This window comes from Hemicordylus capensis, chromosome 12, assembly GCF_027244095.1.
Source record: "Hemicordylus capensis ecotype Gifberg chromosome 12, rHemCap1.1.pri, whole genome shotgun sequence".
In the NCBI taxonomy this organism is placed as follows: Eukaryota; Metazoa; Chordata; class Lepidosauria; order Squamata; family Cordylidae; genus Hemicordylus; species Hemicordylus capensis.
The window spans coordinates 13,350,651-13,367,617 of record NC_069668.1 but is presented as its reverse complement, the minus strand read 5'-3'; the positions used below and the strand labels follow the sequence as shown (position 1 = coordinate 13,367,617).

The 16,967-nt window shown below is 57.6% G+C and overlaps 1 protein-coding gene across 2 annotated transcripts in view; it reads left to right on the top strand.

The window, feature by feature from the left end:
- The window catches only part of PRPF8 (pre-mRNA processing factor 8), a 31,578-nt gene that overhangs the window by 818 nt on the left and 13,793 nt on the right, over nucleotides 1-16,967 (top strand). The window contains exons 1-22 of one of the 2 annotated variants that reach the window (XM_053274901.1): nucleotides 2,414-2,566; nucleotides 5,496-5,610; nucleotides 6,016-6,184; nucleotides 6,857-7,021; nucleotides 7,217-7,435; nucleotides 8,078-8,290; nucleotides 8,418-8,543; nucleotides 8,635-8,740; nucleotides 8,981-9,171; nucleotides 10,276-10,395; nucleotides 10,609-10,798; nucleotides 11,263-11,382; nucleotides 12,294-12,428; nucleotides 12,523-12,652; nucleotides 13,703-13,899; nucleotides 14,189-14,395; nucleotides 14,533-14,696; nucleotides 14,934-15,060; nucleotides 15,168-15,360; nucleotides 15,542-15,729; nucleotides 15,837-16,075; nucleotides 16,792-16,938. In XM_053274901.1, coding sequence (XP_053130876.1) covers nucleotides 5,511-5,610; nucleotides 6,016-6,184; nucleotides 6,857-7,021; nucleotides 7,217-7,435; nucleotides 8,078-8,290; nucleotides 8,418-8,543; nucleotides 8,635-8,740; nucleotides 8,981-9,171; nucleotides 10,276-10,395; nucleotides 10,609-10,798; nucleotides 11,263-11,382; nucleotides 12,294-12,428; nucleotides 12,523-12,652; nucleotides 13,703-13,899; nucleotides 14,189-14,395; nucleotides 14,533-14,696; nucleotides 14,934-15,060; nucleotides 15,168-15,360; nucleotides 15,542-15,729; nucleotides 15,837-16,075; nucleotides 16,792-16,938 — 3,446 coding nt within the window. In that variant the 5' untranslated portion in view covers nucleotides 2,414-2,566; nucleotides 5,496-5,510. Of the gene's footprint in view, nucleotides 1-2,413; nucleotides 2,567-5,495; nucleotides 5,611-6,015; nucleotides 6,185-6,856; nucleotides 7,022-7,216; nucleotides 7,436-8,077; nucleotides 8,291-8,417; nucleotides 8,544-8,634; nucleotides 8,741-8,980; nucleotides 9,172-10,275; nucleotides 10,396-10,608; nucleotides 10,799-11,262; nucleotides 11,383-12,293; nucleotides 12,429-12,522; nucleotides 12,653-13,702; nucleotides 13,900-14,188; nucleotides 14,396-14,532; nucleotides 14,697-14,933; nucleotides 15,061-15,167; nucleotides 15,361-15,541; nucleotides 15,730-15,836; nucleotides 16,076-16,791; nucleotides 16,939-16,967 lie in introns of those variants that run through there. The other variant, XM_053274902.1, reaches the window with a different exon arrangement.

Here is a 16,967-nt window from a genome sequence, read left to right as displayed (position 1 = left end):
AGCGAGGTCTCTGTGGAGGTCAGCTCTGAGATCCTGTTGGACCCTTGAAGGACTGTGGTAGGCAATGGAGCCTCGCGGGCCAGAAGGGGACGTCCTCAGGATTCGTTCTTGCTCGTATCGGCACACAGACAGCAGGCCTACAAGCAGCCCCACACCCCTTTGTGGGCCAATAGCCCCGTGAGCCAGGCCTTCAGGTTTTGGCCATGGGATGGGTACCATCTCGGGAGATGAATGCCCATAGTGGTTCGTGGCAGCATCTCGCCCCTTAGAAATAGGAAAGGGGGGATGGATTGGTTTAGATGCCTCATTGTGGCACTTACAGCTTTCTCTGTGTTCTCACCCCTCCTTTATCTCCACCCGCAAACGATTAAGGTAAAATTGCAGCCATTTTTTGGCACAGAGGAAAGGATTAGCCTAGCAGTGAAGAAGTTGTCCTCTCTCCAGGGAGTCATCTTTGGAGGGCATGCCTGCCCATTTTCACTTCCTTTCCTCTGACAACAGTGGTAATACTTGATGGTAGTTCTCATTATTATTATTATTATTTTACATTTATATCCCGCTCTTCCTCCAAGAAGCCCAGAGCGGTGTCCTACAGACTTAAGTTTCTCTTTCACAACAACCCTGTGAAGTAGGCTAGGCTGAGAGAGAAGTGACGGGCCCAGAGTCACCCAGCTAGTCTCATGGCCGAATGGGGATTTGAACTCGGGTCTCCCCGGTCCTCGTCCGGCACTCTCACCACTACACCACGCTGGCTTTGTGTCCCTAACACTTAAAAAACCCCTTTGCAAATGTAGCCACTGCAGGCGCGTTGGCCAAGACAAGGAAAGCGAGAGAGCGCATCCAAAACAGAAAGTCTTGCAAGGCGATCGCTTCTTTCCCCCTTTCTGCGGGTGTTGACCTCGTCAAAAGTCACTGTGAGCATTCATCCCCCAAGATGCTACTTAGCACCTCAGTTGGCTTAGGCCCTGAGAGGGACAGTAGCCACTGCCCAATCCTCCCCTCGCCGTCAGCTCTCTAGGGAAAACAGGGCCAGCTTTCCAAATGAACCAAAGAGACTCCATGCCAACTGGTGTCATCCCACTGGCCAGGAGTGTTGCTGTGACTGAGCGGATGGGCCCTCCAGCGCCACCCTTCCCTATTTCCTTCATCATTTCCATCACTCTGGGGGGGTCCGCCAGAGAGAGGGAAGAACAGGGCCCCCCCTCTGCCCTAGCTACGCCCCTGGCTGCTGCCCCCAAGGGGGTTGAGGCTACTGCAGTATGGTGTGGACATCCACGGGGAAATGCACTGACGCGGTTTGCTGCTTTTGTCACAAGCTGTGTGGATGTGTTTGCGCAAAATAACCATAATCAAAGAATAAAATGGATGTTGGTGCTTGGCCCTGTCTGGATGTCCCTGGTGCAAGGAAAGCTACCGACTTGACGGCACGTAGTCCGTCCATCATCAGTTGCAGGAGAATGTTGCATTCCCTGGTGAAGACCATGTGGGAAGCGGCTTTGGTGGGGAGGGGGGAGAGAAATGGGTCCCCTTGGTCAGGATCTGGGTTCTGGAGGAGCCTGGAGGGCTCACTGGATGGTTTTCATTGCTATCAGTTATTTTTTATTTTTTTGGGGGGGGGTGTCATCTAACATCATGCAAGTTTGACGTGAGTGGCATTTTTGACTGCCCCTTTTAGAAACTGCAGTTTTACTTTATTGGAGGTATTGGAGGTTTTGAGTCTGGTCTGGTTGCACTTTTCAAAATAAAATAATAATGAAAGAAAGAAAGAAAGCTCTGTTGCAAGCAGGAGCAAGAAATGCATCTTGATCTAGAAAGGAAGACACATTTTAGCAACGTCGCATCGGTGGGTGGACTCGCAGATATTGCTCCCTGCTGTGCGCATGCGCCGCGCAGGCCGGGCGCCGGCCACAAGAGCACTCTGCAGATGCTCAGAGGCACTCTTTCCCCCATTAGACCTGCATGATGTTCCAAGGCTCGCAATATATTTCGGGGCGCAGCTCTGGGGAGGAGCGCTTCACACATGAGGGAAGGGCGGAGGAACAGGCCCTCGCCCTCCCGGGGCGGGTTATATGGGGCTCTATGGGGCGCGGGCCTTGTTGCCTGGGCGAGGCCTAGTCGGTGCCACAGACATAAAAACCATTGTGGCTCCTTTTAATTTATTTTTCTCCCTTGGCATTTTGCCAATAGAAGATGGACACGCAGGACACATTGGTTATAAAATAAAAATAATTAAAAAAAAAAATTAATTCCCTTAACCCGGAAGTACTACCACGCCATCCGCGGCAGAGCCGGAGGAAAAAAAGTTCTATTTTCTTTAAGCCTATTGGTTAGCATCGCTCTCCGTCTCTGAAGCCGGGAGGTGATTGGGTAGATCCCCTTACACTCTGCCCCGCCCCTTCCGGGGCCTGGTCCCTGCGCCTGCGCAGTGAGTACGGCGGCCTCACGTAAAGTGGATGCGGCGGCCATTAGAGGCTTTTCCGCGCTGGTTGCTGAAAGGAGCGAAGCGAGAGACGGAGGAGAAGCAGAGGAGCCGCTGGAGGGCCGCCCTTCGCTCGCAGGAGGGCAGGTAGCCTGGGGGGCCGGCGGGCGGGCGTGGGGGAGGCTCCTCTTAATCTGGAGTGGTTAATTCGGATTAGCACCTCCCGTACCCCCGTTTCCACGCGCCAATCCGGACTGAAGCCCGTTCCTGTGCTCCGACCCTTAAGCAAGGACTGGAAGAGCGAAGGGGAGCTTCCTCCTTCCTTCCTTCCTCCCTTCCTTGAGCCCTTTGCTGCACCTTGAATCCATTGAATCCGTATATGAAAGACGGAGCCGAATTGGCCACAGACAGTCTAACGTGCTTCTGGCCCTGTGTAGACGGAGTCCTGATACTCCACATGTATCTCCCTGTCTGCCATTCATAGGCTGCTCACTGAGCAAAGAGACGCCTTTTAAAGTGGCGAGTCTCTGCCTTGTGTTTCGCAGGCGGGGAGCAACTGGCCCTATCCAGCCCCAGCACAGCATCCCTCCAGGGCTGGCTGCTGGTGTCAAGTATCTTATGCAGGCTTATGTTTCTTTTCTAGATTGTGAGTAAGCCCTTTGGGGACAGGGAGCCGGCTTTCTTATATATTTGTTTATACATACACACATAAAAATAATATTTTGCGTGTGTGTATGTATATGATGTGTGTAAGTGACTTTGGGCTCTTTTGTGGGAAAAGAGTATATAAATATTTGTCATATGCCTGATGTGTGTGTCTCTGGGTGGTGCAAACAATCTAAAACACAACAAATATAAAACAGAAGAAAAAGTAAAACAATTTCACGGAGTAAAAACGTTGAGACAATTTCCTGGGATATGCATGTGGTATGTCTCTGCTCAGACGTTTCATTGTGAATGCATATGTAACCTGTGCATGCACACACACACACACGTGTGTGTGAATAGGCAACACGTGTTCCTTTTGAAAGTGTATGTACCATTGTGGGGGTGCTTTTTTGAGTTGTAATTTTGGTTGGGTGGGTTAACAAGAATCCAAAGATTATCTTGCAGTTGGTCTGTGTAATTGATAATTGAAATTTAGTTGGATTCTCTTATGTTTTTTAGCTATTAAGAAAGAGGAAAAAGTGCTCAGATGCTGTTCTTGCTAGTTAATTAATTAATTAAAAGTGAACTAATCTTTGGGTTAACAAGAATCCAAAGATTATCTTTCAGTTGGTCTGTGTAATTGATAATTGAAATTTAGTTGGATTCTCTTATGTTTTTAAGCAATTAAGAAAGAGAAAAAAGTGCTCAGATGCTGTTCTTGCTAGTTAATTAATTAATTAAAAGTGAACTGATCTTTGGATTAACAAGAATCCAAAGATTATCTTGCAGTTGGTCTGTGTAATTGATAATTGAAATTTAGTTGGATTCTCTTATGTTTTTAAGCAATTAAGAAAGAGAAAAAAGTGCTCAGATGCTGTTCTTGCTAGTTAATTAATTAATTAAAAGTGAACTGATCTTTGGGTTAACAAGAATCCAAAGATTATCTTGCAGTTGGTCTGTGTAATTGATAATTGAAATTCAGTTGGATTCTCCATGTTTTTTAGAAATTAAGAAAGAGAAAAAAGTGCTCAGATGCTGTTCTTGCTAGTTCATTAATTAATTAATTAAAAGTGAACTAATCTTTGGGTTAACAAGAATCCAAAGATTATCTTGCAGTTGGTCTGTGTAATTGATAATTGAAATTTAGTTGGATTCTCTTATTTTTTTAGCAATTAAGAAAGAGAAAAAAGTGCTCAGATGCTGTTCTTGCTAGTTAATTAATTAATTGAAAGTGAACTCAGGTACAGGCCCCCTCAAATGCAGGGCACAGATAGAAACTACGGCACTGTATGTGCCTTTGGCCATGATCTCTGAATAATGGTGTGTGTGTGTCTTGGTCCTGGTCTGTGCGTGTATGCACTGTATATAGGCTGCGTGGGTGTTTAACATAACGGGTGGATAGGGCATGTGTATATCATTAATCCTAGAAAGGGCCTTAGTAAGTGGTATAACCAGCGTGAGAGAGCCAGCGTGGTGTAGTGGTTAGAGTGCTGGACTAGGACTGGGGAGAGCCGAGTTCAAATCCCCCATTCAGCCATGAGGCTTGCTGGGTGACTCTGGGCCAGTCACTTCTCTCTCAGCCTAGCCTACTTCACAGGGTTGTTGTGAGAAAGAAACCTAAGTCTGTAGTAGGTCTGGGCACCTAAGTCTGGGCTCCTTGGAGGAAGAGCGGGCTATAAAATGGAAAAAATAAAATAATCCATAATATATATCTGAGGAACATTTGAGGTACACTTTCTTCAGTCCTCTGAGGAAAAGTCTCCTCCCAAAATGATTCTGGGCCAGTCGCTTCTCCCTCAGCCTAGCCTACTTCACAGGGTTGTTGTGAGGAGAAACTCAAGTATGTAGTACACCACTCTGGGCTCCTTGGAGAAAGAGCGTGGATATAAATGTAATAATAATAATAATATAACTTCTGTGCCTCATTATTCCATAGTTGCTTGGCCAAGCAAAACAACTTGTTTGTAGAAGAAATGTACATTATGATACATAGCCAGCGTGGTATAGTGGTTAGAGTGCTGGACTAGGACCGGGGAGACCTGAGTTCAAATCCCCATTCAGCCATGAAACTAGCTGGGTGACTCTGGGCCAATCACTTCTCTCTCAGCCTAACCTGCTTCACAGGGTTGTTGTGAAAGAGAAACTCAAGTCTGTAATCTGGGTATGTAATCTGGGCTCCTTGGAGGAAGAGCGGGATATAAATGTAGTAATAATAATAATAAAAATAATAATAATAGCTGTCCCCCGCACAGTGGGCATTGACACTGTAACTGCTTTGAGCTGTGCTGTTCTTTTTTTGCAGAGAAATTGGGAGGGTGCTGATCTGGTGGTCTGTGGGCAATGCTGGTATACGCCAGCCTCTTGGAAGGGGGCATTTCTGCTCTCCTCTTCCTCACTCGGCGGTTTTGTGTCTCGTCTCTCTCCCCAGGCCTGATCTGTCGCCATGGCAGGTGTGTTCCCTTTCCGGGGGCCCTGCCCCCCGATGCCTGCGCCCATGGCCCCACTGCCGGACTATATGTCCGAAGAAAAGCTGCAGGAGAAAGGTAGGACCCTGGTGGATGGGGAGGGCGAAGTGGAAGGTGACCCTGAGCCCGCCTTCTGCAGCTTCTGGGGCTAGCATGCTAGAGATATTGGGTTCAAAGATGCAGGGAGGGTTTGCTTTGGCCCGCTTGAAAGAGAGTGCATATTGAGAGATGGCAGGGGACTACAACTTCCATGATCCCCAGCTGTTGGCCTCTGGGGATGATGGGAGTGGGAGATGGCAGCGGCTTCTCCCAGGTTGCAGGCAGGAGTCTCTCTCGGCCCTCTCTTGGAGATGCTGCTGCCAGGGAGGGGACTTGGGACCTTCCCCTATGTAGTCTCCCATCCAAATGCAGACCAGGGAAGGCCTTGGGGCCGGATCCCGCAGGGCTGCCTGCATGTTCTCAGGCCACCGCCTCCTTTTCCAGCCCGCAAGTGGCAGCAGCTGCAGGCCAAGCGCTATGCCGAGAAGAGGAAGTTTGGCTTCGTGGATGCCCAGAAGGAGGACATGCCCCCTGAGCACGTGCGGAAAATCATCCGTGACCACGGCGACATGACCAACAGGAAGTTCCGGCACGACAAGCGCGTTTATTTGGGGTGAGGAGGGGAGAAACTGGTCCCCGTGGTGCTGTGTCGAGTATATGTGGCAGAGGAAGGCTGAGTCCGACCCTTGGGCCCCTTGAGCTCGGGACTGTCTGCTCTGACTGGCAGCAGCTCTCCAGAGCTCCAGGCAGGAATCTTGCCCAGCCCTAACTGGTGACGCTGCCGCCAGGGAGGGAACCTCTGTCCTTTTTGCATGCAGTACTTTTGCCGCAGAGCTACAGTCACATCCCCCCAAATCTGGTTTAGGAACCTAGGAGGCCGCCTTCAGCCGAGTCAGAGCCTTGGCCCATCTGGCTCAGTATTGCCTGCACTGACCGGCAGCGGTGCTCCAAAGTTACAGGCGGGAGTCTTTTCCCCAGCCCTGCCTGAGGAGGCTTTCAAGGACGGAGCCTGGGACCTTCTGCCTGCCAAGCAGATGCTCTGCCACTGAGCTCAGCCCCTGCCCCCTAAGAGGAATAGTCTATAGCAGGCAGCGCTGGCATGTAATCCCCCGTCCAAACACACACCAAGGTGAGCCCTGCTTAGCAAAGGGGACGACCCGTGCTCGCTCCCACCGGACCAGGTTGGTCTGATTCCAGCCCGGCATTGCGGCGTGTCTGAGCCAAGCACTCCCTGACGGACCGGGGGGGCGGAAGTCGCTTAGAGCTGGTTCTCGCTCCTCCGCAGGGCCCTGAAGTACATGCCCCACGCCGTCCTGAAGCTGCTGGAGAACATGCCGATGCCCTGGGAGCAGATCCGAGACGTCCCCGTCCTGTACCACATCACGGGGGCCATCTCCTTTGTGAACGAGATCCCGTGGGTGATCGAGCCGGTTTACATTGCTCAGTGGGGGTAAGTGAGCTCTCCGGGATCAGCGGTCCTGGGACCGGACTCCGCCGCCCGACAGAAGGTCCTTGTCAGGGGGATTCCCGGATGCCTGTGGACTACGGCTCCCATCACCCCCCCCGCTGCAGCTGGGGACGATGGCAGCGGTAGTCCACAGGCGTCTGGGAATCCCCGTGACAAGGCTCTCATGCCTGACTCCAGGTCCATGTGGATCATGATGAGGCGGGAAAAGAGGGACCGGCGGCATTTCAAGCGCATGCGCTTCCCGCCCTTTGACGACGAGGAGCCGCCCCTCGACTACGCGGACAACATTCTGGATGTGGAGCCCCTAGAGGCCATCCAGCTGGAGCTGGACCCGGAAGAAGACGCCCCGGTCCTGGACTGGTTCTACGACCACCAGCCCCTGAAAGACAACCGCAAGTGAGTTCGGGCCGGGAGAGGAAGCGATGGGCTCTCCGGAGGCAAGCGGCCTCTGAATCCGAAGAGCTGGAGAGGAGAGGGCCTGCCCTCCATTCTTGCATCTGGTGGGGGGGGCCACGGTGGGAGTGGCTGGGCCTCCTTGGGCCTGACCCAGCAGGGCTGTTCCCCTGTATCTGGAGATCCCGCTTGGAAGAGCCGCCTGTGTGCTAGCCTCGTCTGTAGAGGATCTGAGAACGGTGGGACTCCTTCCCACAAGAATGAAAGGAGAGAAGTCAAGGGCTCGTGGTGGGAGGTCCTCATGCACGGAGCTTCAAAGCAAAGCAAAGGGTTCTCCACCATCGGTGGGTAGGTGGGCGTTCCAGTGGCAGCCCTGAGAACACCCCATCTCTGCATGCCTTGGGAGAGTTGCCTTGGCTTTTTTGAGGCTTTAAAAAAAATGATTGTTGGGTTTCCCCGTAACCAATGATCACCGTGGCAGTCATGAACAGATCAGTCTTAAGTGACAAAAGCTAGTTGAGGGGAAAGGAAAAGAAACGCGGGGAAAAAGTGGTGGGCGCCCCCAGCAGCTGCCCCGCCTGTGAGTATTTCCTCGACTTGGTCTGGTCCGTGACCCTAATCAGGATCCCCGTTCCGGGCCGACAGGTACGTGAACGGCTCCACCTACCAGCGCTGGCAGTTCACGCTCCCCATGATGTCCACGCTGTACCGCCTGGCCAACCAGCTGCTGACGGACCTGGTGGACGACAACTACTTCTACCTGTTCGACCTGAAGGCCTTCTTCACCTCCAAGGCCCTCAACATGGCCATCCCGGGGGGCCCCAAGTTTGAGCCCCTGGTCCGAGATATTAACCTGCAGTGAGTGGGCGGGGCGGGGCGGGGCCGGGCCGGGCTTGGGCGCTGCTTCTGCCGCTGCCGCCCCTCTGCAAGGAGGCAGCGGGGTCTCTTCTCACCTGGCCCCCTCTTCCCCCTCCGGCCCCCAAAGGGACGAGGACTGGAACGAGTTCAACGACATCAACAAGATCATCATCCGCCAGCCCATCAGGACCGAGTACAAGATCGCCTTCCCCTACCTGTACAACAACCTCCCCCATCACGTCCACCTCACCTGGTGAGGCTTCGGGGCTGGGCTTTCGGCGGGGAAGGGGAGGGGGAGGAGGCGATGGCGGCCGTGTTGTCTGACTCCGTGTTGTCCTCTTCAGGTATCACACGCCGAATGTGGTCTTCATCAAAACGGAGGATCCGGACCTTCCCGCTTTCTACTTCGACCCTCTCATCAACCCCATTTCCCACAGACACTCTGTTAAGGTAGGATCGCCGGTGAATGAGTGGCGTGTGTGTGTGTGTGGGGCAGGCAAGCGGGCTAGTCGTGCCCAACTCCCTGCCCCACACACACACACACACGCCCCCAGACAGGTTAGGCTTCGGTCTTAGAAGGAGAGGGCCCTTCAGCGCCTCTTCCCTGCCGCCGCGTATGGTTTGCCTTCAAAGTGCCTTTTGCTGGCCGCTGCGCTTGGCGCTGACTGCGCTTGGTTGCCCCTTCCCCAGAGCCAGGAGCCCCTCCCCGACGACGACGAGGAGTTCGAGCTGCCGGAGTTCGTGGAGCCCTTCCTGAAGGAGACGCCCCTCTACACCGACAACACCGCCAACGGCATCGCCCTGCTCTGGGCCCCTCGGCCCTTCAACCTGCGCTCCGGCCGGACCCGCCGGGCTCTGGACATCCCCCTGGTCAAGAACTGGTGAGGGACGTAGGAAGCTGCCATAGACTGAGTCAGACCCTGGGTCCATCTAGCTCAGTATTGTCAACCCAGGCTGGCAGCGGCTTCTCCCAGGTGGCAGGCAGGAGTCTCTCTCTCGGCCCGATCTTGGAGATGCTGCCAGGGAGGGGACTTGGGACCTCAGATGCTCTTCCTAGAAAGGCCCCATTATCCGCGGAGGGGAATCTCTTCCAGGGCTCACACTTCTAGTCTCCCATTCCTATGCAACCAGGGCAGACCCTGCTTAGCTAAGGGGACCAGTCCTGCCGGCCACCACAAGACCAGCTCTCCTCTCCTGTTGGCGAGGTCTTCCCGTGGGCGAGGGTCCTCTCTCCGCGGAGTGCTCTCTGGGGGACTCAATCCCGCCAGTTTTCCATTTCCATTCTTCGGACGACGTGGAAACAATTTTAGTGCAGTTCTTGTCCTTTAAGTTTTTTTAAAAAACCCTACATCATGGCCGATGTGGCTACTGCAGGCCCGACAGGCAGGAGAATACAAGCGCGGGAACACTCTGCGAGTCCTGGAATGTGGTCGCCGCTTTGCCATCTCTGGGGGTGTCGTCAGAAACCACAAGGAGCATCCCGGATGGTCCCAACTGCCCCATCTACCGAAGCCGGTTCCCGCCCCTGACAGCGGAGTGTCTCAGCCTTGGGTCTCCAGAGGTTTTTGGGCTACAACCCCCATCACGATGGGGGTTATAATCCATTATCCGGGGACCCAGGACTGAGAAGCTCTGCCTTGCAGAGACAGCCTCTGTGTGTCCCTCCCTTCCTAAAGATCATCCCCAACTTTGGGCTTTCTCGAGGTGCTTGGACGGGGTCCTCTGTGCGCATTGCCCTATTTCTCCCTTCGTAAGCGGAGTTAGCGTAGCGATGCGGCTTTCGTTGTAAACGGACCGAAGTGCTACGGTTGAGTGACTCTCCCGGGCCCTCCCTGGCTGGGGCCCTGTGGGACTGTAGATCAGGGACGGCTAGCATCAAGCGAGCCATTTCACACCCGGAAAGAAGCTTGCGCGGCTGGTCCCCACCACGCAGCCGAGAGCCCGGCGGGGTCCGGAGAGTGACGCTTTGCCCCCTTGCCTGCCAGGTACCGGGAGCATTGCCCCGCCGGGCAGCCCGTCAAAGTCCGAGTCTCCTACCAGAAGCTGCTCAAGTATTACGTCCTGAACGCCCTCAAGCACAGGCCCCCGAAGGCCCAGAAGAAGAGGTAAGCGGTGGCCGCCTCCCCAGGGCGGGGTGGACTAAGACGCCCAGCACCCCCTGCTGCTGCGGTGGCCGCTGTCGCAGGGGACGATGGGAGTCGGAGTCCCTGTTGCGGGGAACGCCTTCACAGGCCCCCGCCTGTCTCCTTCCCCAGGGGCAGACCCGGCTGGCCACCTGGTGACACCCTAACCCCCTCTGCCCCCCCCCTGCCCCCCAGGTACCTCTTCCGCTCCTTCAAGGCCACCAAGTTCTTCCAGTCCACCAAGCTGGACTGGGTGGAGGTGGGGCTGCAGGTCTGCCGCCAGGGCTACAACATGCTGAACCTGCTGATCCACCGCAAGAACCTCAACTATCTCCACCTGGACTACAACTTCAACCTCAAGCCCGTCAAGACCCTCACCACCAAGGTGCCGGCCTGCCCCCCCACCCCCTTTGCTGCCTGGAGGAGCTGCTGGGGCGGGACGGGGGGCCCAAGGGCTGCACTGCAGGGACACCCTCCGAGGCCTCTGCCTGCCTCCCTCCCTCCCAGGCTGTTGGGCGGCTCCTGCCCGTTGGGATGGGGGTGCAGCTCCCTGGCTGCAGGCAGAAGGTTCAGGGGCCGGGGGCACCTCCATCCCCTGCCGGAAACCCCGAGGAGCTGCTGCCAGTCAGAGCAGACAGTAGGGCGCGGGATGGGCCAGGGGTCTGACTCAGTCGGTGGCAGCTTCCTGTGTTCCGGTGGGACGGAGTGTGGAACGCTTCCCGTGTTACTATTTAGCAGCTCCTCGTCCCCCAACTGGAGGCTCGGCCTCGACCAGTCGGCCTGCTCCTGGCCGGGGTCCTCGTGCGGGTCTCGCCCCCGCCCAGCATCCGGCCCGCTCTTGCCTTGCAGGAAAGGAAGAAGTCGCGCTTCGGGAACGCCTTCCACCTCTGCCGGGAGGTGCTGCGCCTGACCAAGCTCGTGGTGGACAGCCACGTCCAGTACAGACTGGGGAATGTGGACGCCTTCCAGGTAGGCCGGCCCCCCTTGGCTGCCTGCTGCTGAAAAGGGGCTCCGCCTTGTTGCCTGGGGGGGGCCCCCACCGGTGGCTGAGCGGCAACCCTCACCAGCGCCAGCTGCCACGGATTGGGGTTCAGCAACATCTGGAGGCCCCCCCCCAGTTGGGCACCCCCGACTTGGAGTGTTTCTGTCCTCTGCCCTTGGACTGAGCCAGCCTCCCGTGGATTGCCGTGATGGTAAACTTGCACACAGACACGACTCGGCCTCCCTTTGCACGCCGGTGGATGGCAGAGGCCAGAATCCCCTTCCTTCCCTTGGCCTGCGGAGGTCCCCAGGCAGCAGGGAGGGGAGAAGCTGTGTCCCCCCCGGCTCAAGAGTGGGGCCAGGCTGGTTGTCCCTTTGGGACAGGGTTCTTCTCCCTGGGAGGCGGGCAGGGGAGCGTGCCAACCCCCAGTGGCCCTTTAGCCCCTGGCAGAGGCCGGAAGGCGGTTCCTGCTGCCCCTCTTTGGGGCTAGAGCACCGGCTTGGCCTGCAGGAGGCCCCCGGTTCTCAGTCCCAGCAGCATCTCCAGGTGGGCTTGGGAAAAAGACCCCCGTCGGGAACCTGGGAGAGCCACTGCCGGTCAGTGTTGGCAGTGCTGAGCTTGATGGGGCAAGGGTCTGACTTGGTATAAGGCAGCTTCTTAGGGAAGCTCCGTAGCTCAGCAGTCGAGCCTCTGCTTCGCAGGCGGCAGGTCCCCAGGTTCAGTCCCTGGCAGGGCTGGGCGAGACTCTTGCCTTGGAGAGCTGCTGCCAGCCCCTGTCGACTGTGCTGAGCCCGGTGGACCAAGGGCCGGACTCGACAGGCAGCAGCTTCCTCGGCCTTCCAGAGCAACCCTCGAACGCCCCTCTCTTCCTCTCCCTCTCCCTCCCTGCCCTTTCCAGCTGGCGGACGGCCTGCAGTACATCTTTGCCCACGTCGGGCAGCTGACGGGGATGTACCGCTACAAGTACAAGCTGATGAGGCAGATCCGCATGTGCAAGGACCTGAAGCACCTCATCTATTACCGCTTCAACACGGTGAGTCCGGGGCCGCCCCCGGGGCGTGGGGTGGGGAGGGGAGCCTGCCTGCCTGCCTGACCCGTGCCCTCCCTCTGTTCCTCCCCCCCACCAGGGGCCGGTGGGGAAGGGCCCCGGCTGCGGCTTCTGGGCCCCGGGCTGGCGCGTCTGGCTCTTCTTCATGCGAGGCATCACCCCGCTGCTGGAGCGCTGGCTGGGCAATCTCTTGGCTCGGCAGTTCGAAGGTGAGCCCATCTCGGGGGCGCGGGGCAGGGGGAGAAGGGGGGCCGCTTCCGTTCTCCGGGGCAGGGATTCCCAGCCGTGGCTGACCCCAACGCCCAGCATCCCTGGCTGCAGCAGCCTTCGGCTGGGGGCCATGGGGGTTGTAGTCAACGTCTGGGAAATCCCCGTCGCAGGGGACCTCCGTGAGTCCCAACAGGGCAGCTGCCTTGTCCGGCAGAGCCAGAGCGCCAAGCTGTCGTCCTCCCGTCCCTGCCTCTGAACTTCCCCGTGGCCGACGGCGGGACTCCCACGTGGGATGAGAGGGACTTGGAGGGAGAGTTGGAGGGGACCTTCGAGGTCTTCTAGTCCACCCCCCATCCCCACGCTCAGGGCAGGAATCTGTCTCGGCGTCCCTGACGGGCAGCCACCCAGCAAATGAGAACCCACCTCGGCACGAGGCAGGCCGCTCAGCACACTTTTCCTAACGGGAATATTTTCCCACTTTCCCCCCCGCCTAAATCTGCTTCCTTGTCACTTCAGCTGCTTTGCTCTAGTCCTGCCTTCGGGAGCAAGAGAGAGCAGGTCTGTTTCTCCTCCTGTTCCTCCTTGCTCTTTTTTCTATCAGCAGTGCGACTTTTTTTTTGACAGCCCTTCGGATATTTGGAGGGCTGGCTTTGCAGTCCCGTCTCTTCTCCAGGCCAAACGTGCCCGGCTCTAAGCTCCCCGGACTCGGTTCTCCAGACCCCCCTCGCCATCTTTGGTTGCCCTCCCCTGACTCTCTGGACGTCTGGTTTTGGATCTGGGCCAGTCCAGGCTGGGGTGTTCCTCCTCCTCCTCCTCCTCCTTCAGAAGGACACCTTCTCTCTGCTGGCGAAAACTCTGGCTGGGAAAACGAGAGCTCCTTCCGAGACCCCCTGACGTTGCGGATGGGGATTCCCGAACCCTCCCTTTGCTCGGCCCCCAGGAGTGTCTGGTGGCCCCTTCCAGAGTTGTGAGTCACAGTCGGTTCTGGTGCGCAGCTTCTCGCCCAGCGGTGACCTCCAGGCCCCTCCTCCTCGTTTCCTCCCTTCCAGGCCGTCACTCGAAGGGGGTGGCCAAGACGGTCACCAAGCAGCGGGTGGAGTCTCACTTCGACCTGGAGCTGCGGGCGGCCGTGATGCACGACATCCTGGACATGATGCCCGAGGGCATCAAGCAGAACAAGGCCCGGACCATCCTGCAGCACCTGAGCGAGGCCTGGCGGTGCTGGAAAGCCAACATCCCCTGGAAGGCAAGTGCCGGGAGCTCCCTTCCCGGCTTCCCAGGTGTCCCCGACTGCCGCTCCCACAATCCCCAGCCAGAGGCCGTTGCCGCTGGGGATGCTGGGAGTTGTAGTTGACATCCAGCGACACCGGTCCCTCCCTCCGCCGCCTAGTGATAGCTGCTCCCCTAATAGCTGCCTAGTGATAGCTGCTCCCCTAATCGCTGCCTAGTGATAGCTGCTCCCCTAATAGCTGCCTAGTGATAGCTGCTCCCCTACTAGCTGCCTAGTGATAGCTGCTCTCCTCCCCTGCCGCCAGGTGCCCGGCTTGCCGACGCCCATTGAGAACATGATCCTGCGGTATGTCAAGGCCAAAGCCGACTGGTGGACCAACACTGCGCACTACAACCGGGAGCGCATCCGCCGCGGGGCCACCGTGGACAAGACCGTCTGCAAGAAGAACCTGGGCCGCCTGACCCGCCTGTACCTGAAAGCCGAGCAGGAGCGGCAGCACAACTACCTGAAGGTGTGAGGCTGGAGGGGGCCGCCTGTGTGTGTGTGTGTGTGTGTGTGTCTCTGTGTCTCTGTGTGTGTCTGTGCAGGGGGTGGGCTGGCGGGCGGGCTGTGCACATGCTGAACCCGCCTGCTGTGTCTCCCTTGCAGGACGGCCCGTACATCACGGCCGAGGAGGCGGTGGCCGTCTACACCACCACCGTCCACTGGCTGGAGAGCCGGCGGTTCTCGCCCATCCCTTTCCCGCCGCTCTCCTACAAGCACGACACCAAGCTGCTGATCTTGGCCTTGGAGCGGCTGAAGGAGGCCTACAGGTGAGGACGCGGCCTCTTCAAGCGGCCTCTTCAGCCTCCCGAAAGTGGCACACTTTTCCTTCTTTTTTTAAAAATGGGAATGAAAAGTTATTATCCGTGAAAAGCTCAACCCTCAATAGCGCTCCTGGCGGGCTCCAAGCGTCTTCTGGTCTCTCTCCCCCCCCACCCCGGAGGGATCCGGGCCTCCAGAGAGCACCCGTGCAGCCCTCCCACCCACTTCCCTTCCTCCCCTCCCAGCGTGAAGTCCCGCCTGAACCAGTCTCAGCGAGAGGAGCTGGGCCTCATCGAGCAGGCCTACGACAACCCCCACGAGGCCTTGTCCCGCATCAAGCGGCACTTGCTGACCCAGCGGGCCTTCAAGGAGGTGAGTCTCTTTCTGGTGCCTGCCTCCCTCCGCCGCCGGGGACCTCGCAGCCCGGCCGGCCCCGGAGTGACCCACTGCTGTGTCTTTTTTTTCCTCCCCTCGGCCAGGTGGGCATTGAGTTCATGGACCTCTACAGCCACCTGGTCCCCGTGTACGACGTGGAGCCGCTGGAGAAGATCACGGACGCCTACTTGGACCAGTACCTGTGGTACGAGGCGGACAAGCGGCGCCTCTTCCCTCCGTGGATCAAGCCCGCCGACACGGAGCCCCCTCCCTTGCTGGTGTACAAGTGGTGCCAAGGTGAGCCCCGTGGGGGGTGTGCACGGGTGTGGCGTTCTCTCCGGGGTCAGCTCTGCAGATCCCAGCTTTCCCCACGGGAGACTGAGCCTTGGGCTGGGGTGGGGTGGGGCTAGAAGGCCTCCGAGGTCCCTCCCGCCCCCAGAACTCGTGTGATCCGCCCGTCTCTCCCCCCCCCACGCAGGCATCAACAACCTCCAGGACGTGTGGGAGACCAGCGAGGGCGAGTGCAACGTCATGCTGGAGTCGCGCTTCGAGAAGATGTACGAGAAGATCGACTTGACCCTGCTCAACAGGCTGCTGCGTCTCATCGTCGACCACAACATCGCCGACTACATGACGGCCAAGAACAACGTGGTCATCAACTACAAGGTGCCCTGGCTGGCAGGGGGTTCTTGGCTGGCCACGCCCTCCCGTGCCCCGGGGCACCCTCCCTGACCCACACCTCTCCCCCTCTCCCCCTTCTCCTCCCCAACCAGGACATGAACCACACCAACTCCTACGGGATCATCCGGGGGCTGCAGTTCGCCTCCTTCATCGTCCAGTACTACGGCCTGGTGATGGACCTGCTGGTCCTCGGCCTGCACCGGGCCAGCGAGATGGCCGGCCCCCCGCAGATGCCCAACGACTTCCTCAGTTTCCAGGACATCGCCACGGAGGTGGCCCACCCCATCCGCCTCTTCTGCAGATACATCGACCGCATCCACATCTTCTTCAGGTGTTTATCGGCAGCTGGCCGGGAGGAGGAGGGCAGAGCCCTCGGTGGCTGAGTTTCCCCTGAAGCCGGGGAAGGCGGAGGGCAGACGGCTCGGGGTAGGAAGGGGGCTGACCGGGGAGCCCCGTGGGTCATTCAGAGCCACTGAGGACTCATCCATTCTCGACAGACCTCTTTGGTCCTGCTACCACCATGGTGTATCTACGGCGTTTCAACCAAAGTTCTCGAAGCAGTTTGCTTTGGGAAATGAAAGCAGACGAGAGAGTTCCCTGTCCCGAAGGGGCTCCCAGAATTATTTCGCCACTGAATTGTTTGCCTAGGGAAGTTTTCTCCAAATGTTTGGGAAACATGTTTCCAAATGTTTAGGCTACGTCTGGCACTTGGAAGGTTCTGGAGCGATTGCTCTTGGTCTGTGGAGCTCAGCAGGGCCGGGCCATCTCTGCCGGCCTTGCTGGGACCCGGATCTGGGTGGGGTGGGGTGTCCCAGCTCAGTGGGGGAGCCCCTGCTTGGCATGCCGAAGGTTCTAGGTTCCCTCCCTGGCAGCGTCACCAGGCAGGGCTGTGAATGACTCCTCCCCTAGAACCTAGACCGAGCTGCTGCCGGTCTGAGTAGACAGTGCCCAGCTCGACGGGCCAAGGGTCTGACTCCGTAGACAGCAGCTGCCCCCGTCCCCGTCCGCCCCCCTCCTAGCTGCGGGTTCCCTCTGCCCTCCTCCCAGGTTCACTGCCGACGAGGCCAGGGACCTGATCCAGCGCTACCTCACGGAGCACCCGGATCCGAACAACGAGAACATCGTGGGCTACAACAACAAGAAGTGCTGGCCGCGGGACGCCCGTATGCGGCTCATGAAGCACGACGTCAACCTGTGAGTGGCCGCTCCTGGGGGGTGCAGAG